The sequence below is a fragment of the Martes martes genome (genome assembly GCF_963455335.1).
Source record: "Martes martes genome assembly, chromosome: 17".
NCBI lineage: Eukaryota > Metazoa > Chordata > Mammalia > Carnivora > Mustelidae > Martes > Martes martes.
The window spans coordinates 29,995,838-30,022,504 of NC_137905.1; the positions used below are offsets into that span (position 1 = coordinate 29,995,838).

General features: G+C 45.6%; 2 protein-coding genes across 11 annotated transcripts in view; one reads left to right on the forward strand and one right to left on the reverse strand.

Moving 5' to 3' along the window:
* The first annotated feature begins 12,226 nt into the window (after positions 1-12,226).
* Positions 12,227-21,671, forward strand: AKTIP (AKT interacting protein). 9 transcript variants are annotated; one of them, XM_080827858.1, is made up of 11 exons: positions 12,227-12,359; positions 13,167-13,315; positions 14,825-14,936; positions 16,081-16,480; positions 18,424-18,488; positions 18,576-18,676; positions 19,141-19,229; positions 19,317-19,415; positions 19,508-19,615; positions 20,648-20,708; positions 20,874-21,671. In XM_080827858.1, exons 4-11 carry the CDS (start codon positions 16,248-16,250, stop codon positions 20,979-20,981), a joined length of 864 nt encoding a protein of 287 aa, XP_080683984.1. In that variant the 5' UTR covers positions 12,227-12,359; positions 13,167-13,315; positions 14,825-14,936; positions 16,081-16,247; the 3' UTR covers positions 20,982-21,671. The 9 variants fall into 9 exon arrangements, with proteins under 9 accessions (XP_080683984.1, XP_080683980.1, XP_080683979.1 ...); XM_080827854.1 differs by having other exon boundaries at positions 16,275-16,480; XM_080827851.1 differs by having other exon boundaries at positions 12,246-12,359; positions 16,275-16,480; positions 20,871-21,671.
* Positions 21,672-21,731: 60 nt separating this feature from the next.
* Positions 21,732-26,667, reverse strand: part of RBL2 (RB transcriptional corepressor like 2) — a 50,773-nt gene continuing 45,837 nt past the window's right edge. For both annotated transcript variants that reach the window (XM_080827848.1, XM_080827849.1), the window contains exon 22: positions 21,732-23,201. In XM_080827848.1, the coding sequence (XP_080683974.1) occupies positions 23,031-23,201 (171 nt within the window). In that variant the 3' untranslated portion in view covers positions 21,732-23,030. The remainder of the gene's footprint in view (positions 23,202-26,667) is intronic.

Here is a 26,667-nt window from a genome sequence, read left to right on the forward strand (position 1 = left end):
GTGGTTAGCAGGGGCTGCGGGAGGGGGAAACAGAGAGGTGTTGTCAAAGGCTACAAAGAGTCCGTTATGCAAGATGATTAAATCCTGGAGAAATGCTGAAGAGCAACCTGCCCCTAATTGACAATCCAGTTTATTTTTATTTTATTTTATTTTATTTTATTTATTTGACAGAGAGATCACAAGCAGGCAGAGAGAGGGGGGGAAGCAGGCTCCCCGCTGAGCAGAGAGCCCAATGTGGGGCTCAATCCCAGGACCCTAGGATCATGACCTGAGCCGAAGGCAGAGGCTTTAACCCACTGAGCCACCCAGGCTCCCCTCCAGTTTACTTTTAAGTATAAAATTTGTATACTTAAAACTTTGCTAAGAGGGTGGATGTCAAATTTTCTTGTTAAAAAAAAAAAGTGGGTGGAAACTTCTGGAGGTGAGGATCGGTTTATAGCTTAGGTTCTGGTGATGGTTTCATAGGTGAATACTTACCTCGGACTCAAGTTGAATGCACGAAAACAGCTTTTCGTGTATCAGTCGCACCTCTGTAAAGTAGGTTTTTGGTTTTTTTGTTTTTGTTTTTTTTTTATTTGGCAGAGATCACAAGCAGGCAGAGAGGCAGGCAGAGAGAGAGAGAGGAAGGGAAGCAGGCTCCCCGCTGAGCAGAGAGCCCAATGCGGGGCTCGATCCCAGGACGCCGAGATCATGACCTGAGCCGAAGGCAGAGGCCCCAACCCACTGAGCCACCCAGGTGCCCCTGTAAAGTAGGTGTTTTGTTTTTTTTTTTTAATTTATTTATTTGACAGATCACAAGTAGGCAGAGAGGCAGGCAGAGAGAGAAGGGAGGAAGCAGGCTCCCTGCTGAGCAGAGAGCCCGATGCGGGGCTCGATCCCAGGACGCTAGGATCATGACCTGAGCCGAAGGCAGCGGCTTTAACCCACTGAGCCACCCAGGCGCCCCTGTAAAGTAGGTTTTTAAAAAGGAAACTATATAACGTTAAAAAAAATCAGAACTGGGATGCCTGGGTGGCTCAGTGGGTTAAGCCGCTGCCTTCGGCTTGGGTCATGATCCCAGGGTCCTGGGATCGAGTCCCGCGTTGGGCTCCTTGCTCGGCAGGGAGCCTGCTTCTCTCGCTGCCTCTGCCTGCCTCTCTGCCTGCTTGTGTGTACTCTCTCTGGCAAATAAATAAAATCTGAAAAAAAAAAAAATCAGAACTACCCTTCCATATGGGGTCATGGAACTTTTACTTTTGCTGTGCAAGTTTCTAGTTCCCCAATACAAGGAGCTGAAAAAAGTCCAGTTACGCACAATTATGTCTTAAGGAGGCATTTTGCCATTTTAATCTGAAATTAATTACAAAATTACAAAAATAATTGTGTTTTGGCGATTGTTTTGGTAGCTGTGGTATTTGGTATCAGCAGAGATGGGGAGATTTCAGCACAGCTCTTGATACCACTTAAGAACAAAATAGCCAGTCATATCTCTTTTCCTGTATCAACATTGATAACAGCCCACAATGTAATGAATGCTGTGTTCTTGACTGGGGGAAAAAATTGAAGTAGTAAGAGAGTGAACTGCATGGATATCTGAGGACAGAGAAGTCCAGATATAGGGAATAGTGAGTGCAAAGGCCCTGAGGCAGGCACCCGCCTGGCCTATTCCAGGAAGAGTGGAGTCCATTGAGGCTGGAATGGAGTAAGAAGGGGAATCATTTTGGGGGATGAAGTCAGGGAGGCAGCTGGGGCCAGATGAGTGGGTGGCAGGGGCTAGATTACCTGGGATCTCCTAGGCTGGGAGATGGGAAGCCAGTGGAAGGTTTGAGTAGAGTGACACAGCCTGACCTGAGGCTTAATGAACTCTCTCTACCCACCATGCTGAGAACAGACTGAGAGGAAGCGGAGGATGCCAGAGCCTAGTGAAGAGCCTGATGTTGTCATCCCGGTGAGATGTCAGAGGTCATGGTGGCTCGGACCAGGGTCCTAGCAGTAGAGGCAAACGGATGAATTAGGGATTGTCTGTTGTGCAGAATAGTCCCTTGCTCTCCTTCCTCCCCATGAATGTGACCTTGCATTTTACTGTGGAGAGTTCTGGCCAGGATCCAATAGCAACACACCCTCTAATCAGCTACATTTCTACAGAGCTGCACTGGGTGCAAAGGGCTGTGTTAAGTGCCTCTGGCTCTTCCAGAAGGGAGGAGAAAGAGGCGGACCCCCAGGTCGTGGCAGACAGGTTCCCTGCACCCTCTGCTGTGTCGTTTCAGGTAGAAAGATCGCAGACAACAGGGACACTGGGATACTGGTTGTGAAGATACGGATGGATGGTGCTCGGGGGTTGCAGGTCTTCTCCCAAAACTTCTCAGTCATTAGGATTTCCCCCCTAACCCCAGAGGGCTCATCCCCTGGGACTAATGTGCCTTCTGGAAGGAGCCTGTGGATCCCACCAGCCTGGCGCGACCGGAGCAGCTTTGACTGGAGGAGTGATTAAAGTAAATATTTGTCCTGTGAAGCTGGATCCCATGACCCCCGGGTACCAGCCTGACTCTTGCAGAACTTGGATCACTAGGAGTGTGCTCGCTCCTCCCTGGGGCCACTGACCTAAACACATACCCAGTCAGTGACTCCATTCTCCCCCCAGGTTACCAGCCTGGTCCTTCTAGCCATGGGTTTATTCAGGGCTGGCCTTCTACTGGGCAGTGGCTCCAGGGGAGTGGCCCCGGGGAGGGAATTGCAGTGACCCTCTTCTCACTCCCAGCCCTCAAACCCTCCTAATCCCATCCCGGTCCCCTCATTTCCCAGCCCGTCCCTAGAGGACAGACTTCATCCCTGTGCTCCCACCCCATGCCGGAAATTACTGTTAGTGATTCAACCCTTTGAGGCTTTGGGGCTTTGAGCCCTAAGCAGGGGTGGAAGGGTTGAATCGTGGCTAGTCGTTTCCGTTTTAGGGAATGAGGATTCCACGTTCCAGTTTTGATGGGAGGAACGTAGGGGGCAGAGGGATAAAGCCAATGACGACAAGGGTGCCAAAGGAGAGGCTCTGGGGGCTAGTGGCATGAATTTTCTTAGGCGGGACAGCCCTGAAGAATGGTTTCTGAGATGATACCTACAGGATATTTAAGGTATCTTAGAGGAAAGGGTCAGGAATCCGTTTTGAATCCATTCCTCTTCTCTGTGAGCTTGAGGCTCCAATGGGAACCTTCCCCTGGTTGAGACTAGTAAGTACTTTGTCTAAGGGAAATAGAAAACTGTTTTAGGTAGGACATTTTTTTCTTAGGGATGCAAACGTAAATGCAGGATTTTTTTTTTTTTTTTTTTAAAGAAATGTGTGTGTTTTGAATGGACTTGTCATCATTCGAGAAACAGGTCAATTAATTCTGCTTCGCTGCATGCATTCTTCCCGCTGCCCACCAGAGGGCGCGCGACCGTCCACTAGGAGGAGGGCAGGCCCTTCCCCACGGGTTATTTAAACTCACCCAGCGCCTTCCCAGGCTTAGAGCCAAGTTAGAGCAGAGAATGGTTTGCTTTTTGGCGTCAGTTGAAAGGGAAGGCCCGTGTAAACGGTGTCAGGAGAAACTGCCGCCTGTTACTGGGGAAAATAAAAATGCATTGCTATGAGCCGATGGGGGTCCTCAGTCCCAGTCTCTGCTGTCCCACCCGTGTGGATTCTCGCTCCTGGAGACAGAGCTGCGCACCTGGCTTTCCCATTCTTTGGCAGCCTTTGTTTTCACTTCTCCACACGTTAAGGGATGAGAGAGAGGAGTGCACAGTGTACCAGTTAGCAGGGACCTGAGGCCCGAGGCGGGCTCCAAGGAGGACGCAGCAAATGTTGAAGGGGGAAATGCATCAACATCCCTCCTCAGGCGTCCCCTGCTTGCCCACACTTAACCTTCCCTAGTTGGGGCACCTGGGTGGCTCAGTTTGTTAAGCAGCTGCCTTTGGCTCAGGTCGTGATCCCAGGGTGCTGAGATCGAGTCCCACATCTGGCTCCTGGCTCATCAGAGCGCCTGCTTCTCCCTCCCACTCTGCCTGCTGCTCTCCCTGCTTCTACTCTCCCTCTCTGTTAAATGAATAAATAAAACCTTAAAACAAATTCTTTAACCTTCATGAGCTGACAGCTCGCCACCTTCGCGTCTTCTGAACCACGTCGTTGCTTCTTCACAGGGATTCAACCTCGCCAGGGACCCACCAAGTGGTCATAAGAACAAGTCTGATTTCCAGACTCCTCAGTATTTGTGAGAACAGAGTCATCGGCCGTAAGTCAGCCTTCAGAGCAGTAAGTAGGAATGGCCCAAACACCCAACTGATAACTTCAAACTGACTCCCATGGACGGGGCCCAATATTCAAGTAACTTGTGTTAGCACGGAGCATATTTCGCGCCTAATCACTAGGATGCAATCCTGCTAAATTTAGTAGTAACGCAGTCCTAGAAGCTTCTCGGTCTGGAAATACCCCTGCCAGAAATGGTGATTCCGATCAAGTCTCCAGACCTTACAGTTCACTAGAAATACAGGGAGAGAGGACCAAGCTGCACAACATCACGAGAAATCCAGAAAGTGAAACATCCTGGCCTGTTCAGATAGTCCGTGTCACGGCAGGCTTCTAGAATATAGGATTGAAGAGACCAACTGTAATGAGTGGAACTTGATTGGATCCTGGCTTACAAAAATAAAAACCATAAGCCTTTTTTTTTTTTTTCTCCATTATGTGTGGCAATCAGGGTGGTTCCAGTAGGTATGGGCCTCTACCGAGGCAAGGGATTTAGAGAATTTTCTCAAGGGTGACTGTGGTACTGTCCATAGGGAAATGTCTGCCCTTAGGGACAGACATGCTGAAGTATTTAGGAGTGAAGGTCACGATGACTGCAACTTATTTATAAATGATTTGAGAAGGAAAAAATTTAGGAAAAAGAAATACAGCACAACCATTAACCACTGTTGAATCGAGGTAGTGTATAGAAGGATGGTCATAAGCTCTACGTTTCGGTGTGACCAACAGTTTTTGTAATAAAAAGTTGGAAGAGACGATGGGTGACCATGTCATTTCCTTTGGGTGACAGACACTGAGATCCCTAAGGTGTCCTTCATGACTCACCATTCATCAACTGTAAGAAAGAAGGTGTCAAAAAAAAAATTAAAATTTTACAAAATTAAAATTAAAAAAAAAAAAAAAAAGGAAGGGATCTTGTCTGGAGCAATGCCCTGCCTCCAGCAGACCCTGAATTATTGAGCATTATTGAGCATTATTGAGATTCTCTCTTTTGTCAGAATCTGCCACTCCAGCTGAAGTTAAGACTTGATCATCTTTCCAAATGATTTGCAACCACAGAGTGAGGTGTTTTTGCAAAGATAACGCCAATCAAAGAGAAGAGTGTTCTTGTGGCTGGCGGTGGACTTGGGCAGCAAGCGTGAAGAGGAGTGGGTGGTTGTCTACAGTGTTCTGTATGTTCAAATCGCTGCTAGATCATAAAAGGAAATCTCTTCTCCTGCAGCCCGCTGTGAGCGCGCTGCCCTAGGTTGCTTGCCTTTTCTTAAAGCGTCAATATTCACAGTGGTCCGCCAGCCACTCTGATTTTTGATTTTAATATTTGTAGTCTGTCTATACAACTCATCCCTTCATCTACCTAGCCGTCATCCGCCCATCTGTCCATGCGGCCACTCAGCAACTAACGGGGAAGAAAGTTCTGGGGACTAGGGCAGGGGAGCAAAATATGGTACAACCCCAAACCATGAACTGTGATGTGATGGCAAGAATGGTGACGATCCGTGAAGGTGCAGAAAGGACAAAAGCCATGTCATCCCTCCACAGCAGTGTTTCTCAGACTTCAATCATTGTCAAAAACTCATGATTTCTGCCATCTCTAAGGATCATTGTTGATTATAGGATTATTGATAGCCTCTCTTGAATCCACTCACTTTTAAAAAAATGCCTACTATAACCTCGTACTAAATGTTACTATCCATAAAAATCATAGTTTTGCTGTGTTAATGATTTTTTTTCTGACCTATGAAAGTTTGTAACTATGGAATCATCTTCTATATCTTAAGATTTTTTAAAATTTATTTATTTGACAGGCAGAGATCACAAGTAGGCAGAGAGGCAGAAAGAGAGAGCGAGAAGAGGAAGCAGGCTCTCTGCTGAGCAGAGAGCCCCATGCAGGGCTTGATCCCAGGACCCCGAGATCATGACCTGAGCCAAAGGCAGAGGCTTTAACCCACTGAGCCACCCAGGCGCCCCACATCTCCTGTGTCCTGAATAACAATTGCAGGCAGTGACGCATCTACCATACGTAATAGGAACCCACCTTTCCAAGGAGTCAGGGGCAAGTGGGTTGAACTAATGATCTTGGCTAATGCGTGCATGTGTATATTTCAACTAAACATCATTTTAGCCCTTCCTTCTGTTAAGACCTTCCTTTAGTCATAAATCAGTGACCTAAAAGCTTTGTACAATTAACCTCCGAGGGACCAAAGGAAGAAGAGATTCAGTTAATATTTTGCTGATTAGAACATGAGCAGGAGCCCCGAGTGCTCACAGAGCCCATGTATCTATTAAGTCCAACAGCAGTGGGGGTGCCTGGGTGGCTCAGTTGGTTAAGCTTCTGCCTTTGGCTCAGGTCACGATCCCAGGACAAGCCCCATGTCAGGCTCCCTGCAGGGAGCCAGCTTCTCCCTCTCCCTCCCTCTCCCTCCCTCCCCCTGCTCCTGCATGCATTCTTTCTCAAATTAATAAAATCTTTTTAAAAAACTCTTGACATCGGGGCACCTGGGTGGCTCAGTGGGTTAAAGCCTCTGCCTTCAGCTCAGGTAATGATCCCAGGGTCCTGGGATCGAGCCCCGCATCAGGCTCTCTGCTCAGCGGGGAGCCTGCTTCCCCCTCTCTCTCTGCCTGCCTCTCTGCCTACTTGTGATCTCTGTCTGTCAAATAAATAAATAAAATCTTAAAAAAAAAAACAAAAAACCCTGACATCAAGGGCGCTGGGGTGACTCAGTTGGTTAAGCAACTGCCTTCAGCTCAGGTCAAGATCCTGGAGTCCCAGGATCGAGTCCTACATCGGGCTCCCTGCTCTCAGCAGGGAGTCTGCTTCTCCCACCGATCGCTCTCTCTCATTCTCTCTCTCTTTCTCAAATAAATAAAATCTAAAAATAAAAAGGTCTGACATCAAGAATAATTTATTTTTTGATACCAATACCAGATATGTTCTAAAAATTTAGAATAATGAAGTAATTGAAAATGTTCTATAGGTAAGGTTTAGACTCAGGTAGGGTTTTTCTCGGTACTTTATATACTTTAATTTTTTGGTTTTTTTAAAAATATTTTTATTTCACAGAGACACAGCAAGAGAGGGAACACAGGCAGGGGGGGTGGGAGAGGGAGAAGCAGGCTTCCTGCTAACGCAGGGCTCGATCCCAGGACAATGATCTGAGTCAAAAGCAGACGGTTAATGACTGAGCCACCCAGGCGCCCCTCAGTACCTTATATATTTTAATTTTCTGTTTTGTTTTCATGTTTCCTTGGTTTACACGTAAATAAAAAGACACTAGACCAAAGCTTTATAATGCAGATAAGAAAAAACATTAAGTATTGCTATGCCCCAATAATGGGTCCATGATTAAAGGAGCGAGACTGATACAAAGCGAAGGTCAAGCAAAGCTTTATTCCGCGCCAAGCATCAAGAATCAGACGGAACGTTCAGGGCCGCACCTCTTACAAGAGAGGGCGACCCTTCTGTTTCACAGTCTAGCTTTTAAGGACAAAGGCCATGTGGTTGGGCCTGGCCACGCACAGGTGACCAATTGAATTACAATTTACCCTAGTAGACATTTGAATCAGCCTATTACACCTTGATTAGGATTGGCGCCAAAAGGGTTCCCAAAGAGCAGGGGCCCAAACTCCTTGGTAGCTAGGGAGACAGTATGCAACCCTCTACTGATCGGATGTCTCCACCTGGCCTGACCCACCTTTGTATCTGGGCTTTGCTACCTGGAGCTGGTTTCCGGGACTTGTTTTTAAGTGAATCCCCTGCAGGAAGGGGAGCAGGGACAGTTTAAGGGTTAAACAAGAAGGTTTTTGTTTAACCTCAATGAAAGCCTCTTGCTAAAATATAAAATAGGTCCTTACAGTATTATTCTGAAGTGTTAATAGATGCAGCTACTAAGATTTTCACTTTATTTTTTTTATTATGATAAGTGCACTCTTTATTCCCCATCCCCTATTTCGCCCAGGACCCCCCCCCCCCAACCATGTACCCTTCTCCACTCTGGTAACCATCAGTTTCCTCCCTCCAGTTAAGAGTCTGTTTGTCTCTTTATTTTCACTTTAGCTTATCTCCAAAATTCCACATATATGAATGAGATCATATGGTATTTGTCTTTCTCTATTTCACTTAGCATAACACTCTCTAGCATCATTCTTGTTGCAAATGGCAAGATTTCATTCTTTTTGATGGCTGAGTAGCATTCCAATAAATAAGTAAATAAATAAATAAGCAAACGCCCCTCATCCATTCATCTACTGATGGACCCTTGGGCTGCTTCCATATCGTGGCTATTGTAAATAATGCTGCTATAAAGATAGGGGTGCTTGGTTCCCTTTGAATTTGTGTTTCTCTATTTTGGGGAAATACCCAGTAGTATGATTACTGGGATCTTAGGGTCGGTCTATTTTTAATTTTTTGAGGAAATCTCTATACTGTTTTCCACTGTGGCTTTAACAGTTTGCATTCCCATTGACAGTGCGAGAGCATTCTGTTTTCCTCACATCCTTGCCAACACTTGTGACTACTTGTGTTCTTGCTGTTAGCCATTCTGACCGATGTGAGGTGGTAGCTCCTTGTGGCTGAGCGGCATCTCCCTGATGACGAGTGATGCTGAGCATCTTTTCATGTGTCGTTGGGCCGTCTGGATGTCTTCTTTGAAGAAATGTCTGTTCATGTCGTCTGCCGTTTTTAAATTGGATTATCTGCTTTTGGGTGTTGAGTTTTAGAAGTTCATCATGGGCTATGTCATTTGCAGATATCTTCTCCCATTCCACAGGTTGCCTTTCAGTTTGATTGATTGTTTTCTTGGCTCTACAGAAGCTTTTCATTTTGATATTATCCCAATAGCTTATTTTTGCTTTTGTTTCCTTTGCCTTGGGAGAGATATCTAGAAAAATGTTGCTACAGTTGATGTCAGAAAAATAACTGCCTGTTCTCTCTTCTAGAACGTTTATAGTTTCGGGCCTTGCATTTAGATCTTTAATCCATTTTGAGTTTATTTTTGTATGTGATGTGAGAAAGTGGTCCTGTTTCATTCTTTTGCTTGTCGCCGCCCAGTGTTCCCAACACCATGTTGAAGAGTATCTATTTCACTCTTAAGGAAATGGTGCCTGGAGGCGGCTTCATTTCTCTTGGAGTCCATCATCCTTGTTTTCAAATGACCTACTCTTCTTGATGCAAAGCTGGGGGCAGGTTTTAAATTTACTTTAGTTGCTTCTGCCCTTCACTTGTCAAATACTTCTTGCATACCTACTACATCCAGGCATTGGATTGGCTGTCGGGGAGACCACGAAGGGAGAAGCACACGGTCCCGACCTCGTAGAGCTTCCCGTGTAGTGAGGGAGACGGACACTAATAAGTCGTCTCCCCAAAATGGAAAATCTCCCTGAGGAAGTGATGTTTCAGCTGAGATCTGTGTAGGGGAGAAAAAAAGGTTCCAGGCAAAGGAGACAACCAGTTCAAAGGCCCCCACCTTTGCAGTGGGGTGCTCTGGGAGAGCATCACACCTTAGAAATTAAAAGGATGCAAGTGACTGCAGTCTGGGGCAGATGGGGCTGGACAGGTGCTGTCCCAGCCGTGCCATTAGTCTTGTCCTAAGAGCTATGGGAAACCACTGAAGGGTTGGACTCCTCAATAAACATTGAGAACCTGTCAACAGTGAAGAGGAGGGATGTGGATATCAGGTACACAAGCAACAGTACTCATAGAAACACCCCTGACATTACCTATCGGAAACAGAACTCTCCCCCATTTCCCACCCTCCCATAAACAGCATGGCTTACGGTCACTCATCTTGGTGAATGTTCTCACCATCCACCCTGTAGCTCAGGCCAAAAGTCTAGGCATCCTCCATGATATCCGTTGTCTTCGTATCCCTATCCCCTGTGTCTTATCTCTGGCCCAGGCTTGTCCACTCCACCTCTTAAATAGCTCTCCAATGCATCCCCTTCTCCTTCTCTACCATTATCTTTGTGCAGCTGTCCCTTGCTCAGCGACTGCAATGGCTTCCCAAATGGTGTCCTACTCTGGTGGCCTTCTCAAAATGCAAATCTGATTATGTCACTACTCCCTAAAAGGCAAGTAAACCGTGACTAGCTCTGGCCCATCATGGCAGTCTCATTCCACTTGCTCTTGACTGGTTTAGTTGTGGATGGAGACCCAGGGACTCCTCTCTGGTCACTGGAACGCAGGCATTCTTTTGGACCCCTTCAGGATAAGGTATTCTTGCTCTTTGGAAAAGGTTGGAAGAAAAGGATCCTTTTATTTTGCTAGGCATTGTCACTTTTGGGTATGCCTCTGTCTGAAACGTAGGGCACCAGCCCCCAGAGCCTGCCCTACCTTGTGAGGTAAATCCCCTTGCTATGTAAGCTAGTGTGAGCTGGGTTTTCTGGCAGGTGCCACCCCAAGGATTCTTACTGATGCTCGCCTGAGGCATCCAGTGCGGTTGTGGGCAATTGGACGTGAGCAACAGAAGCTCAGTGGAGAGGTCTGGGCTGCCGTAACATACATGAGCCCTGGGGGAAGGAATGAGCTGGCCAAGGAGAGAGTGGAGGGTAACATCAATCTGGGAGAGGATAATGAGCCTGCAAACAAGGTTGGGAGGGATTGGGCCAGAGAGGTGCCAGGGAGACCACCTGTGGCCAGAGGAAAGGATTTCCTGCTTGCCTCCCTCTTCATATTGACTGAAGCTAATATTAAGGGTAGGACAACACTCCCAAGTGTATTCAGCCTGGACAAAAGGAAGCGGCTCAGGAGTGTTTTCAGCTAGTGGAGGAAGTCGGGTTTCGGAACCAGCCCTGGGGATTAACAAGAGGAGAGTCTGGCTGCCTGCCACCCGAGGTTATTTTTACCAGGATCTCAAAAGCAACCCCAAACGGAACAACCTGGTCAGAGAAGACCTTTAAGACACCGAGTCAGGTGCAGATGGGAAGGGCGCCCCGAGAAAGGGCACCATCCTAAGAAAAGGGCAGCCATCACGGAATGGGGCTGGAGACGGACGTGGGAAATGAGAGGGGAACCTGGGAAGGAGGCCAAGACGGGCTGTGCCTTGGAAGACCGGCTGAGTTTTGATTTTTTTTTCTTGCAGCCGGGAGTGGCTTCCGTGGCAAACTGCTGAGCAGTAAAGGGTTAGACGGGCGCAAGTGTTCTGGATCAGAGTGAGGGTTTGCGGGGTCAAAAGACTTAGGAGTCAGGGACCAGGAGCTCCGTTGCCCTGACTTCGGAGCGCACCAGAACCACCAGAGGAACTTGTGGCAGATGCAACTCCTGTCGCTCACCGCCCCCCTGGATTCGGGTTCTGTAGCTTCAGTCTGACCGGTACATTTTTAACAAGCTCCTCTGGCAGCACTACCGCCAAGCGCTGACAGGGCTGAGCTCCCACCATGCGCTCCTCCATTCTGTGACCGGTAACACCGCGTTTCTCAACGTTACATAAAACCTTCTAGTAGGTTCCCTTGACCTGTCAGCCACCCTGGGGCCCCCCGCCCACCACTCCGGGGAGACGAGGGGGTCTCGGGGCTCGTAGCGGGCCCCACCCCCCGCCCAGAGTGGAATGCTCCCACCGCCAGCCGAGCCCTCCCTCAGGTCTCGCTCTCGGGGAAGGCGGCCCCGCCCTCGCCCTGCCACGGCGGGGACTCAGAAAATCCGCAGTCACAGCCTCCCTAAATGGCCGCAGTGGCCACGCACAAAGCTGTGGGCGGGCCTCTATGATGACTGACGGATGTCGTAGCCAATTACGCTCAGGTGTTTGTTTGTTTCCTCCCCGTCCCTCCCCCGGGGCCGAGACTTCCGTGACTGACAGTTCGCTCTGGGCGCTGTTACGTAAGGGGAGGGTCAAGTGCTGCCCCACCCGAGCGGAGCTGATTTGATTGGCAGAGTGGAGTGCCGTCGTCCCAACGCCCCCGGAAGAACGTCCTTGACGGACTGGTATGGCAGCCTCTTGGCGCCGGGAGGCTGGGCGGAAGCGTCCGGGCCCAGGGGCGGGGGGCAGAGGGCGGGGCCCGACACGGAGAGCAGGGCGGGGCGGGGAGCAGGCAGGGGCCGGGCTGGCGCTGCGGCCAGAGATGCTGTGGGGCCGCGACGGTGCTCAGCTGCCGGGAGCACTGCGTTGAAAACGCCGAGGTGAGGTGCACTGCTGGGAGGGACGGGAGGCCCGTGGAATCCTTAAACCTGGGCCGCTAGCGTCCTCGGCCCGGCATTTGTCCGCCCTTCCCGGAGCTCTCGACTCCGTAGCGACGGCGGCTGCGCTGGGACACGGGGGCGGGGCCGGGGCCGGGCACCTGTCCGGGTTTGCAGGCACCTGCTGCGCCGCGAGCAGCGGGCCGGCGCTGGGGTCTGTCCGGGTGCTGGGCCCCGCTGCCTGGGGAAGGGAGGCAGGCCCCACCGACTCGCCCGGTCCACGGCCCGCCCTCCCCGCCTCCGTCCTGCGCCCTCGTTGGGGTGGGGGTGGGGGGGCGTCCTCGAGCCCTGGAGGCCCTCAGCTCCCCACCGGAGGGGCTTGCGGGCCCGGGCCGGCCTCGAACTAGCTGCGAAGCTGGGACATGGCCCCCACCTTGCATCACGCTGGGACAGGTTTGTCCGGATTCCGTGTGTGTGCGGAGATGGATTTCCGCCCTGGGCGAGGGTGCCGGTCCCGGCTGTGCGCAGCGATCCCGGCCAGGGCCGAGGTTTTTCGTCCTTTCTCCGTGCGGTACTCTTGTCTCCTCTTAACGTGGAATTTAAGGCTTTTCGGGTGATGTATTAAGTTAGTGCCTATTTAGGGACTGTGGCACGCAGGAAAGTAGCAACCTTCAGAGTTTTGGCTCAAGCCATGTTCAGATCATTTGTACAGGTTCAAGACACTGATTTCTCAGCTGTATGACGTAAAGGAAGACCGTCCTGTTTGGTTTGTATGGCCAAACCAGCAGAAATTCTCCAATTGTGCCCTAGGGCTTCCTTCCATCTGTGTCACTCCTATTGGAAAATGCTGAACCCTGTCTGGGTAAACTGGACATCTAATAAACCGAGTAGTTAATCTTCAGGTGATTATGGTGCTACTGGAAACACAGGCAGCAGTAGAAACTACCTCCTGCTTAAAGGTAACAGGAACTGGGGGGGCAGGTTTGGATTCTTAAAGGCAGAGTCATAGAATCTTTAGATGTTAGACTTGGAAGGGACCATACAGGTGAATGAATCACTCCAGGAAATTTACATGGTGGTGAGCACTGCGTCCCAAGGGGAGGGAATCCTCTGTTAAGTCAGATGTATCCTAGATGATAGCAGGGTGCTGTACATTACTCTGGATCTGAAAAACCAACAATTTCATTTGGGCCAAACGGGAAGATGCCCGCACACAGTTTTGATGTCCCAACCATTCTTTTCTGTGCCCTAGTCACCTTTAAAGGCAGGTTTGTGGAGAGCTCTCTGCAAAAAGTTGCTCTATAGTGGGTGTAAGTCAACAGGTTAGTGGAAGAACCAGGAGCCTCATTCTTTTGATTTAATTACTGGGTGGCATTATGTCGTGGCAAGGAAAACAGCAGTAATTGGCACTGCTGAGGTATGGACACTTGGTACCCACCTGTGGATATCATAGGCTTGTTATAAAACAAAGTTTTGCTGTTGGGGACATTTGGCAAAGGTTTTTCTCATGATATGCTTCTTATGAATTTAGCAGAATGTTGCTAAGTTTTGACCCTTTTAACCTTCAGCCTTTTCATTTGGTGCAAGTAGGAATTCAGAGAAGGAGCTCTGCTTTCCGCATAACTGAGCTTGGAGAAAATCATCAGAGCGGAGAAGTTTTTCTTACAGCTTGACTTGCTGCTTTTCCTCTGCCTCTTCCTCTGTATTTTTAGTAAATGACCCACTGACTCTGTGACCTTTGAGGCATACTTTCTTGTCCAGTACTTGAAGCTTTGCTGGGAGATTTATTTGTGAAATGTCTCTGCACTCCTCTCTTGCATTTGTACGTACTGCTTGGCCATTCCTTCAGCATCTAATCCTGTAGTTTCCACACATTAAGCACAGAAAAAAACCATTTCTCAGGGATGATCCTGCCAGGACCCAGTTATCCTGTCTCTCTTACCTGCTCTACCTTCTCTCTGTTATGTCTCTGGCTACTAGTTTTGTGGGGAATAATAATTTTGTACTTACAACAACTGTAAAACACGAATCAGCCCCTTGGCTCTTTAATTCCCATAACTCTGAACAGTGACAGACCTTTTGTGTATGTGGGTTCAGTGTTCCCTGCCCCGCCTGTACCTATAATCGATGCCTCTGTATGCTAGTAGCAACTGTTGTAGTCCATCCGCATCTTCTGGTTCTGGCACCGAAGCTGAACTGTGTCACTGAATATTCTGAATCCTGGCCAAGGGTTCATTACAAAGATTGTCGTAGGCATTTAAAGGTGGGAAAGAAACTGGATTCAGAAGAAGGAGAGGTTTGCTGAAGGAAACTTTCTGAAGACTTTTTCCCCCCTAATTTTTATAACTATATATTCTAGAACGTTATGTTGAATTTTTATTTAGAGTGTCAAATTTAGTATTTAACTGTTTTGGAAATCTTAACTGTTGGTGTTGGTATGTTTCTGCGTTTTCCCATCTCATTTTTAGGTAAAGCGACTTCTGAGGACACAAGTTTGATGACACAGACCACTAAATTTCTTTGTTTGGAGTCCACGTTATGAACCCTTTCTGGAGTATGTCTGCAAGCTCTGTCCGCAAAGTAGGTATAGTTAATGAATTTAACGAGGAAACCCATTTGAGTCAAAGTAGGGGTCAAGAATAATGCATACTAAAGTTGCCTATAATCTTAACAAAATTACCTGGCTTTGCTTGTTTTGTTTTGTTTTTTTAATTTAATTTAATTTTTTTTTTTTTTTTAGTAATTTCTATACCCAACATGGGGCCTGAATTCACAACCCTGAGATCAAGAGTCATATGCTTTTCCAACAAAGCCAGCCAGGCACCCCTAGGTTTTACTTTTGAGAAATAATTTATTTTGCTGATTAAAGTTAGCTTCTGAGAGTGGGATATCATCTCAAATGGAAAATCATCCTGGTAATCACAATTCTAAGATTATTTTTTAGGGTATATTTACACAGGATGAAATTTGTGACACGTTATTATAGTAGTCTTTCTACTAATTTGCAAGATTCCACAGTCAGAGAAGCTTTGAGAAAGACCAGTCCAATGTGGTTAGCTCAGACTTGAGGGTATGGGTTTATTTTCTCCAAACAAAAGGTCTATTTTTAAATCACAAAACCAGCACATTTTAAGAAAACTTTAAAAATGCAGACAAACAGAATGAGTATAACCTGTAATTCCACCTCTAAGAGACCACCACCAGGAATCCTCTTTTTTCCTATGTACGTGATACCCATTTTTAATGCAGGTAATTTAAACAGCCTTTGGCTCTACTTGAGCCAAGGAAGTGCCCATGAGATGGTGGTTTCATCTCTGACTCATGTAGACCTTTGTCTTTGACTTTGACTGACTGACTGTGCTGGGCAGAGTCCAGATGGGGATCATCTCCATCAGGGACAAGATCAGAATCAGAGCAGCGCAAGGGAGAGCATAGCTCCTTTCGCTGCTTCTAAGCTCTCGAGGTGCTCACGCCGGGTGGCGTGACTACAGTTTCAGTCACCTCTACTGTTTGCTTTGAGCTGCTTCGCACCTGACCTTCTACAGCACCTAAGAGCCAAGGGACTCTCCTCCTACGGTTGTCTAGTTGCTAAGTAACCCCTTGCCCTCTTTTTGGGGTCACCAGAAGAAACCATTTCTTTGTCTGTTTTGTATACATCCTGTAAATATTGACATTGTTTTTCTCAGATGTAGCTTTAAAATTTTTTTTTTTCCTGTTGCTTTAGTCTTCCTTCAGCTTTGCTCTCTTTCTAACGGGCTGCCTACTCAGAGGACGTCCAAGTCATCTTGATTGTGATGCTAGAACATCCTTGTGAAAGAGTCATTCCAGCTTTCAGGTCAAGGATAAGAGTGTATCACAGGTACTCTCGTGATTTAAGACTCATGCTAACAGATGTTCTCACCACTTCATCTCGAACAGCGATCTGACGGTGAGGAGAAGGCATTAACGGGGGACGTGATAACCAGCCCTCCACGTGCTGCTCCAAAGAAACAGCTGCCTTGTATTCCCAAAAACGCTTTGCCCATAACTAAGCCTACATCCCCCGCCCCAGCCGCACAGTCAACAAACGGCACACATGCTTCTTACGGACCCTTCTACTTGGAATACTCTCTTCTTGCAGAATTGTAAGTGCTGAAGCTGTCTGGTTAGATTCTGACTGACCTTTGAAGGTGAAAAATGAAAGTTATTCCGGTGCACTCCATGCATGCCTGCGTCATTCAGTCTTAAAGCTCAGGTGCATCCCCCTCCGATATCCGGTAAATAAGACTGAAAGGCAGACATGGGTTTGCATTTTCCTGTCTGTTTTGGAGAGCAAGAGGAAGACCCTGAGACTGAGCACTTAAAAGTAGGTCAGGAACTGAGTAACTTAATTTTGGTGTGCCTTGACAGGAGGTGAGGAAGTCCCCGCCCGAGGAGCTGGTTGGGGAAAATGGGACAGTGGGACGCAGGAATCTGTTCTTGGGTCAGACCCAGCTGGAGCTTGTGCTCCACTGTGGTGACCGCCTCGTAAGAGGCATCCTGACAGACTGAGGAGAGGCTCCCAGTAGGCAGAGGTCAGGAAGCCAGACCTTAGGAGCCAACAATGGAAGGAACTGGAACCGCCAACTCGGAGGAGAGACCATGTAGGAAGTACTTATCAGAGCTGCCTTCGTGTATTTGAGGGCCTGTCATTACACAGGGGACTGGACTCCCGCAGACGCAGCAGTAGGCAGTGACAGGAAGTCACAAAGGTTCAGGTTCTGTGCAGGTGAGAACCGCACTAGTCCCAGAAGCTGAAGGTCGGACTGAGGTCGCAGTGTCCATAGCAGGAGGCGAGGAGCACCGCCCAGAGTGCTGGTCACGCTGACCTCGGGGGGCCGGCAGGCTCGGGTTTGAGCACGTGTTCCCGGGGCCGAAGTGTGCAGGAGGAATTCTTCAGTTGTGTCATGGTACAGCATCCTCAAGCGTTCCCTTACTGTACTCGTGTCGTGCCGGTCAGAGGGTCTGAGGCCCCAGCGCCGCTGGCGGAGTGTGGTTTGGTGGCAGTGGTCCCTTTGGCTTTATAATGGAGGCCTTGTGTTTGAGGCTGGGCCGCGGGCCGGACAGGCGTCTATTGTGGCCCAGATCTGCTGTCTGTATTAGAAACCAAATGGCCTCCCCGTAGTAGCTACATCTGCCAGCTGCGCGTGCTGACATGCCGAGCTTTAGGGAAAGGATCGCAAGTAAGTGTGATGGTAAGTAGGTAATACAGACAGACAACTAAGGTTCAACATGTTGTTTCTCAATAAAATCCAGGCTTGGCAGGTTAAACGTGTTTTAAGGCCCGAAGTCAGCACTGTTCCAGGTCTGGTCTCAGCCTTACGCCTTTAGGTGCACGGTGACAAGGTCCCAGAGAGCCGGTACCACCTCTGTCAGTGCCCTCGTCTTCCCTTGCTGTGGGGCCCACAGAGTACAGGCACCTGGGTTGGGGGGTTGCTTGAGAGGGAGAGCAGAGTGGGGAGCGCCTCACGCACACGCCTGCCTTCGCCAAGAACGCTGCAAGTCTAAACGCGGCCCTCTGCCACATAGACTGGTGTTCACAGTTGAGATGACACCTAAGTGATGGCAGTTGTGGAGAATTTTTATGCTCATTACCTAAAATCGTGCTTCAGGGGGCTTTTGAACATGTGTGGGTGAAATTTATTGTCCATAGTCACAAAAGCAAAAATTGTACATCTTTTTCCTAAAATTTAATGTCCAGAATTTAAATCAGTTTGCATTGTTCAGAATTACCTACTGGTTGGTTTCCAAGGTGATGTTTTGGGATAGTTGATTTCTGGGAAGAAAACTTGAGTCTTTGTGTGCCCCTGCTTGGCTGGAATTTCGTCGTCTGGGGCTGGCTCCGGCTCGTGTTTCTCTGTGAGCCTGACCTGGAAAGCTGGGACACGGGTACGAGACTGGGCCGGGTGAGATGGTGAGGACTTGGCTTGTGTGTTAGCTGCTGGCTGCCCGTCAGGGGACTAGTGCTTGTCTCGAAAAATGAATGTAGGGTTGTTTGATCTGTATGTGTCATTTCCATCCATACAATTTTATTATTCTTCTGCTTTAGTACCCTGGTCGTGAAGCAGAAGCTGCCGGGTGTCTATGTGCAGCCGTCTTACCGCTCTGCATTAAGTAAGAAGGATTTGTTCTTAATTTATAGCATATTTGCTTCCTCTGACACAAACTTGGGTCTTAACTGTTTTTTATTTTTCCCCACAGTGTGGTTTGGAGTAATATTCATACGGCACGGACTGTATCAAGATGGTGTGTTTAAGTTTACAGTTTACATCCCTGATAACTACCCGGATGGTGACTGCCCCGTAAGTAAGGAGTCAAGTCTGCCTTCCTTTGCTGGGTCTGAGGAGGACTTAAAGGGCTTGAAAGATTCCTTGGTTCTTTTCCTGAGCTCACTTTACGATTTCAGTTTCCCAAAATGTTTTGTCTATGCAGTCGTCTTTGGAGGGGATTTTTGTGCCTTGTTGCGTCTTTTGCCGCGCCAGCCTCTGCTCTTAGTGTCCCTTGTTTCTCTGCTCAGGGTGTGCGAGGGAGGCTGGCTGTGCACATGGCAGTGCTGTGCTACAGCAGAGCAAAGGGTGCCTACCCCCTGGTTGCAAAATTGAGTTTTACAGGAAAATGGTGGAAGTTGTTAAGTATCCCTCTTGAGGCAGCTCTTTGACTTAAAACACCATGACTGCCTTGTCCTGAAGCTCCCCTTTACACCTCTCTGTATGGATCCAGTAAGCTCCTTGCTTCCACTAAAGGACACGTCTCTCTTTAAATACAGCGCTTGGTGTTCGATATTCCCGTCTTTCACCCACTAGTCGACCCCACTTCAGGGGAACTGGATGTCAAGAGAGCATTCGCAAAATGGAGGTTAGTAAATAAGATTTACTTTGGTGACCTACATCAGCAGGACGATACTTCAGTGATACTTCAGTGATCCTATGTGTTTCTCTTTAGGCGGAACCATAATCACATTTGGCAAGTTTTAATGTACGCAAGGAGAGTTTTCTACAAGATTGATACATCAAGCCCCCTAAACCCAGAGGCTGCAGTGCTGTATGTTACTTTACTTTGTCCTTTTAGATACATTTGACAGTGCAGCTAAGTGGATTACGTTGGTAACTTTTTGAATTAAACTTTTAATACAGGTATGAAAAAGATGTCCAGCTTTTTAAAAGCAAAGTGGTGGACAGTGTTAAGATGTGCACGGCTCGTTTGTTTGACCAACCTAAGATAGAAGACCCCTACGCAATTAGGTAAGTGGCCCATGATCTAGATAAACTGCACTTTGCCGTCCTGTACTTCCATGTTTCAGGTGGTCTTAGAATGGGAATTTAAAAGGAGAGTGTATCATCTGTTAGCCTATAGCCTTTATAATTTGTTGGCAGCTTGCTTTCTGATACCTCTTAGGTATCCCTGAAACAGAAAGCTTTACCTCAGGGCACCTGGGTGGCTCAGTTGTTAAGCGTCTGCCTTTGGCTCAGGTCCCAGGGTCCTGGGATCAAGTCCCGTTTCGATTCCGCTTCCTGCTGGTGGGAAGCCTGCTTCTCTTTCTCCCACTCCCCCTGCACGCATTCCCTCTCTTGCTGTCTCTCTGTCAAATAAATAAATAAAATCTTTAAAAAAAAAAAAAACTTTACATCAACTGGCATATTGTGCCAATAGAAAGCTATTTAGTGACTTTGATTTCCTAAGGATCCTTGTCATGTGCACATTCAAATGTCCAGACTTTTCTTTTCAGCTGACAGTTTTAGCTGTAGCCCCTCTTAAACTGCCACATCCCCCACTAATGCTCAGATTTGGGTAAAGGAGGGAAACTGAATAGTGTGAATAGCGCGTTCCTTTAGCACTATGATATTTAATCTCGGGAGCATCCGAAGTATTACTGCGACCTGAGGAATTGGTGATTTAGCTCTCCGGCAACACGTATTGCTGGAAGGCTGGTGGTACAGTGGGTGAGAGGCCTGGCCTCTGCAGACGGACTGGCTGGACTTTGCACTTACTGACTTGGGTGACTCAGAGCAGTGACTTAATTTGACTGCCACGCTTTCGTCATCTGTAAATAATAATACTTCAGGCATGGTTGTGAAACTGAAATGAGCTGACGTGACACGTGTAAGTGCTTTCTAAGGGATAGTTACCCTATGAGAATCGTCTAGAGTCACATCTAAAACTTACGTGTCGACAACTGGTTATTGCTCCTTGTTAAGTTTTGTTAAGGGAATAAATGGATATTCTACAAATTTAGTAAGCCAAAGCAGTTTTTAAGTATTTTTATTTTCCTTAAGCTTTTCTCCATGGAATCCTTCTGTACACGATGAAGCCAGAGAGAAGATGCTGACTCAGAAGGTGAGTACGTAACCATTTTTGAAATCGTTAACGGTTTCCTTTCTGAAATGTCTTCGTTGGAGATTACTCATTATGTACAAATAACTTTTTGGGAAATGAGTTTGTACAGGGCCAACGTCTCCATCAGTCCTATGTTTAATGTCTGTTTTTGATTATGCCTAGAAGAAGCCTGAAGAACAGCACAATAAAAGTGTTCATGTTGCCGGCCTGTCATGGGTAAAGCCTGGTTCAGTACAGCCTTTCAGTAAAGAAGAGAAAACAGTAGCAACTTAAGCGCTGGTGAATCTGGTGCACCGTGCACTTTCCTGCCGGACTCGGGCCTAGTTAGAGCTGACCGATGGCAAAGGACTGCCGGAAGAGTAAAACTGTGCGAACGAGGACTGGTATCAGTGTGTCCGTGTGTGCGTGGGTTCTAAAAGCAAGTTTTGGAAACCTCTCTCTAAGTAATGCATTACTTCTGTCAGAAGTGTCTTTAGGGTGGTTATCTAGTTGAGTACTCCAAATTATTGGGGACCTCGAGGCTTAAATATTTTTCTGAATATAAGGCTAAAGGTAAGTTACGTTCATTTAAACTAATAGAGTAGCAGAGTTTGGCACTCTCATGACTCTGACATCCATGGTTTCAGTTGTATATGATGTCAGGACGAGAAGAGAGGTAGAGAGAACAGGTTCCGTAGCTGATGAGCACTTGGAAGTGGAAGATCATCTGAACCTCAGTCCTCAGTCTGCTGTCTTACTGCTTTACAGACTCCTGTCAATCGCTGAGGTACACATTAGGTGAGTGAGAGGAAACCAGAACACTTGTTCATAGTTGAGGGTTTTTTCTTTTTTTTAAAAGGAAATTACTTACTGTATTTTTATGGCAGGAGGGAGAAAGTGTTAAAACGGTTTCTAATGAAGTCAGATATTTAAATGATGAATGACTAATGTGTTTTGTAGAAACAAAATAAACCAATAAATGATTGTTCTTTGTCATTTATGCAGGAAACTAAATAGCCCTTTCTCAATATAACTAAACAAAGATTAACTTATAAATGCTTTATTGAAAAATACACTTATTTTCATATAAAATTACAGTAGCAGTAAGTATCTTAAGAGGTTTTATAAATATTTTTGCACCACTATTCTAACTGAACAGTGTAAGTTCCATATTTCTTTCAGAGCAATATGAAGTTACCCAGTAACTTGGTTTATACTGATTCAATTTACAATTGAATTTTCTCCCTAATAAGATTATTCATTCAACTTTAAAACTGCTGGAACAATAGTGATTAATAAAGGTATATATAGATAATTCAATAGCTGTTAAATAACATTTCTAATTTTTATAAATGGTACTAGGTACTAATAAAAACCTAAATTCTCCAATCTATTTTTTAAACTGCCAGGAACACACCCAAAGATATCTTAAATTTATCACCTTAATAGACACGTGTCTTTCAGATAACTACCTCCTAAAGGAGAGGTCATAATTTTCCATATTGCCTTAATTCAACTTGATTTACAATCTTTACTTAGCCAGCTGATCCCTATTAGCAACAAAAAACTGGAGAATTTAAAACACATGCCCAAAGGTGGCTACTGGGGCTTGAACAGTTTAAAAAAAGTACAAAAGCATCAAAGATGATATTGCATGTTTAGCCTGGAAGTTTTGTACTCCATGAAGTTCACATTGTAGAAAGTGCCATCGCAAATATACAGCAAAATCTGGATTACAAAATCATGCTTTTTACAGCCCTAAAGTGCCACTTCTTATACAAGTTCACTCACACATTGCACACCAAACAATCCAGCACTTACCACACTGTACCACACCTAACAGGGAGAGGGAAGAATTACACAAAGGGAACAGGAGACTTGGGATAATCTAGGAGCTCCAAATCTGGGCTCTCTCCCTTGTTCTGTTTCAGGAATGCAAAATCCTCCTAACTCCTACCAAGCGTTTTGGGACAAACACCTCTTAAGTTTTTGTTTTGCTTTTCATGAGGGCCAGAAGCTGACCACAAAACAGGTAGGAATGAACTGACAGCCAGTCCCTCTGCCAGAGCACGTCAACAGAGACCCTTACACACATATTTGAGCACGCTCTGTTCCCTGTAATACTTGCAAAAGCATTGCTGAAGAGTTTAAAAAAAAAAATCCTGTTCGGATTCTAAGCAGCCTTGATGGCAAGCACTGAGTGATAGGAAAAAGGCAGCTGGGATGAGTAGAGATATCCTAAGGATACTGGAAGATTAGGAAACGAGCCCCATAATCTAGCATGCATTAACCGGTGCTGCCGAACAGTTTGTGAAAAGACCATTTCAGTACAACCGACTAACCTCAGTGAGAACCTCGGTCATTAGCTACATCTTGGAGACGACGTAATAAGGCAGAGTGATTTTCTGGGCAAATTCTTTTTGCAGGTGATTCACTTCCATCTTCCAAAAGAATCCCTCTCTTTTTGGTTGGAGTTTCTCCTGTCCGTATCATACTGTTAATTTCTCTCAGTCTCTAGAGTGGGGGGAAAAACATACAAAACTTTAAAATGCTCATACATAGAGTTCAGTGATAAGTCAAAGAACCTCAAATGAGTTAAGAGTTTAACTTCAAGAGTACGAACATCTTGGGGAGCCTGGGTGGCTCAGTGGGTTAAAGAGTTCGAACATCTTTATAAAGAAAGTAACTACTGAATTATATACCTTTCCGATTTCACTTCTCAGCTGGCTGACACTGATGACTATCTGGGTTGGAGGGCGGAGTATTTCTATTTTTAAACAAGCTCCAGGGGTGATTCTGATGTACACTTTTCCAAAAATAAGAATTCGCAAATCTGTGATTTTGTTTTTTTACAGTAGTTATGGAGCATCACCTTGCTGTGCCATACTAAGTCAATTCCATATGTCTCCATTTTTCTTTTTTAAAAAATAGTGTGCTTTTTACACAGTATTATGCCCTTTGCAGTCTAGTGTTACTCATTTTTTAGCAGTGGTTCCAAACTGGAATTTCACAGGACAAGTAAACCTTAATTCCCTAAAGTATCCATTATAAGTAATTTATTAGTATGATCTAGAAGGTACTAGTTATTTTTTCATCCTTCGGAGAATTGAGAAAAATTTGACAAATTTGTCTTCTGTGGTTAATGTAAGGAACCCTGATTGAGGAAAAACTGCCAGGATGCTAGCAAGATTGGACATATATATAAAGCCTTCAGCACTAAGTTTCTCCAAAGTCCCAAAAGTCAGTTGCCACGTTATTTTCTGGTAGTTTGTTGGTCACATTTTTTTTTTCACATGCTGCTTCACTGTCCATGTTTCCTTATGGAAAATATACTCACCACATTCACCTGTGCTTATTACGGGAACTCTCAAACAGGAAAGCAGGGAAAAGAGGGTAATGAACCCTCCCCTGGCCATCACCCCATTGCGCCAGTTTTGGCCAGTCATGCTTGATCTATACCCTCATTCATTTCCCATTCACCAGACTGTCTCAAAGCTAATCCTAGGCCTATTTTATTCATATTTTATTCTTTATTTTAAAATAATTTTTCTGAGGTTTTAAATAAAATCACCAGTATTCTTTATTACTAGGATATGCACCTTCTCAAATCTCAACCACTCTCAGGAAGCTTTCCTTTCTCTTCTACCCTCTTGCATTCCTAAGCTCTAGTCTCGTATTCACATGACTATTCCTTAAATTGTTAAGTGCATATAATGTATACATATCATATGAAATATACACTATATAACTATATAATATACATAGCACACTTATGCCATATATATAGTACATGAATGTGTTACATTACATATAATTTATATATAATTTATAGTATCTTACACAATTTGCGCATGTACATATTTAAAATACAAATTCTTATGCCCCCCAAAAGCTCATACAGAGTATGCTGAGACTTCTTGTCCTCACCGAATTCCTGGGACACCTACTATTCCTTTCCATTCACTGGACTGATCAGGCTACTGTATAGCCTCTGCTTTCTATCTACGAATGCACTCACTAGAAATGTTAATATTATCTATTAAGTGGGGTTTAAAAAAAAATTGAAATGGCAGGGGCACCTGGATAGCTCAGTCGGTTAAGCATCCAACTCTTGATCTCAGTTCAGGTCTTCATCTTGGGGTCATGAGTTCAAGTGCCACATTTGGCTCCTTGCTGGGTGTGGAGCCTACTTAAGAAAAAACTGAAATGGCGTATTTTATGTGTTGTTTGGAACAGTTGCTCAGTCAACACTGCATCTTAGATCTTCCCGTATCAGTATAGACGCACATCTCTTTAGCTGCTGTGTGCTGTCATTGTTTAATCCCCTACTGATGTATGATTTCCTCCCACTTGTTTAATACTACAAGCAATGTTCTAATACTTGACAGACTGTACCAATATGCCGAACTGCCCTAAGAAATGTTACTAATGGTCCCCAATCATGTTAATTACCTTGTGTGGTATTTTAGAATCCTTTTCTTATGGTGGTGTAATTGGTTCTAGACCCGAGGTACTTCTGATCTCAGCTATCATCTATTCAGTCATGATGACAAGTTTCTTCAACAGTCTAATTTTGCTATTTATTGGAGAAACTCCCAATTCTCTGCAAAAAATTTTTTGAAACCTTTCCAGGTGGTGATAGGTAAGATTGAAAGCCACTGATTTAGATGTTTAGTCTAACTTTTTTTTGCACAAAATGTCATTTTTTAAAGGTTTATCTACAGTAAAACTCACCCTTAAAAGTGTATAGTGGTACATGTTTTGACAAACACAGCCATGTAAGTACCACAATAAAGAAGTTTCCTCGTTCCCCCCAAATTCCCACATTGCTAGTTAAGGGACACAGCTCGCGGGCCCCCTGCCAGCAAGCACTGATAATGTGTTCCCTGTCCCTATAGTTTGCCTTTTCCAGACTCTCACAGAAACGAAACCCTATAGTAAGTGGCCTACCGAATCCAGGGTGTTTCACTTAAGCACCAACGCATTTGAGGCTCATCTGTGTTGCCGGGTGTAGCAGTAGTTAGTTCCCTTTTATGGCAAAGTAGTTGGTCATGACTCGGGCATACCACAGGTCTGCTTATCCACTGGCCAGCTGGAGGACATGTGGGTTGTTTCCCACTTTTTGGCAATTAGGAACAGTTTTAAACGTTCATGTACATGTTTTTGTATGAACTTTGTGTGAACACCTAGAAGTGAAATTATTGGTTATATTGTAAGGGCATGTTTGTAAGAAAATGCCAAACTTTTCCAGGTATTAGAGCTATGCTGTATCATTTTGAATTCTCACCAGGAATAGATAAAAGTTCCCAGTGCTCCATATCATCGCCAGAATTTGTCACTGTCATTTTCTGGTTTTAGCCGTCCTAACAGGCACATAATGGATGAAGCGTGTTTGAATCTTCTGCGTAGTTTTAAATCTGGTTGGTTGGTTTTCCTTTTGTATTTTGATAATCCTTTATATGTTACAGAATTAAATCCTTCATCAGATAAGAGGTTTGTGAACTTTTCTCCCAGTTTGCGGCTTGTTTTTTAAAGAGCAGGAATTCTTAATTTTGATGAAGTCTGATTTATCAGTCTTTTATGGATTGTGCTTTTGATTCTGTTACCTAAGAAGTCTTTGCGTAAACCATGTTCACAAACATTTTGTTCCCCTATGGTTTCTCCTAGAAGTTTTATAAGTTTTACACTTAGGTCCACGGTCCATTTTGATTCATTTTTTATGTGGTGCAGAGTATGGGTATAAGTTTACTATTTGTATATGGTTATCAAGTTGTTCAGCACCATCTGTTGAACAACTAAATTACTTTTGTACCTTGGCTGACAATCCGTTGACCATGGATATGTAGTCTATTTCTGGATTTTATTCTAGTCTATCAATCTGTATGTCCTTTTACCAATACCACATTGTCTTGATTACCATAGCTTCATAGTTAAGTCTTGAAATCAGTGTGGGTCTTCCACCTTTTTCAGAATTGTTTAA

What these genes read in the sequence shown, in the direction of transcription:
- AKTIP (XM_080827850.1), top strand. Translation starts at nt 14,895, where the DNA reads ATGAACCCTTTCTGGAGTATGTCTGCAAGCTCTGTCCGCAAA. An exon ending in CTGCAAGCTCTGTCCGCAAA is followed by an intron (nt 14,937 to 16,274) that starts GTAGGTATAGTT and finishes CATCTCGAACAG; the next exon opens with CGATCTGACGGTGAGGAGAA. An exon ending in AGAAGATGCTGACTCAGAAG is followed by an intron (nt 20,709 to 20,870) that starts GTGAGTACGTAA and finishes GATTATGCCTAG; the next exon opens with AAGAAGCCTGAAGAACAGCA.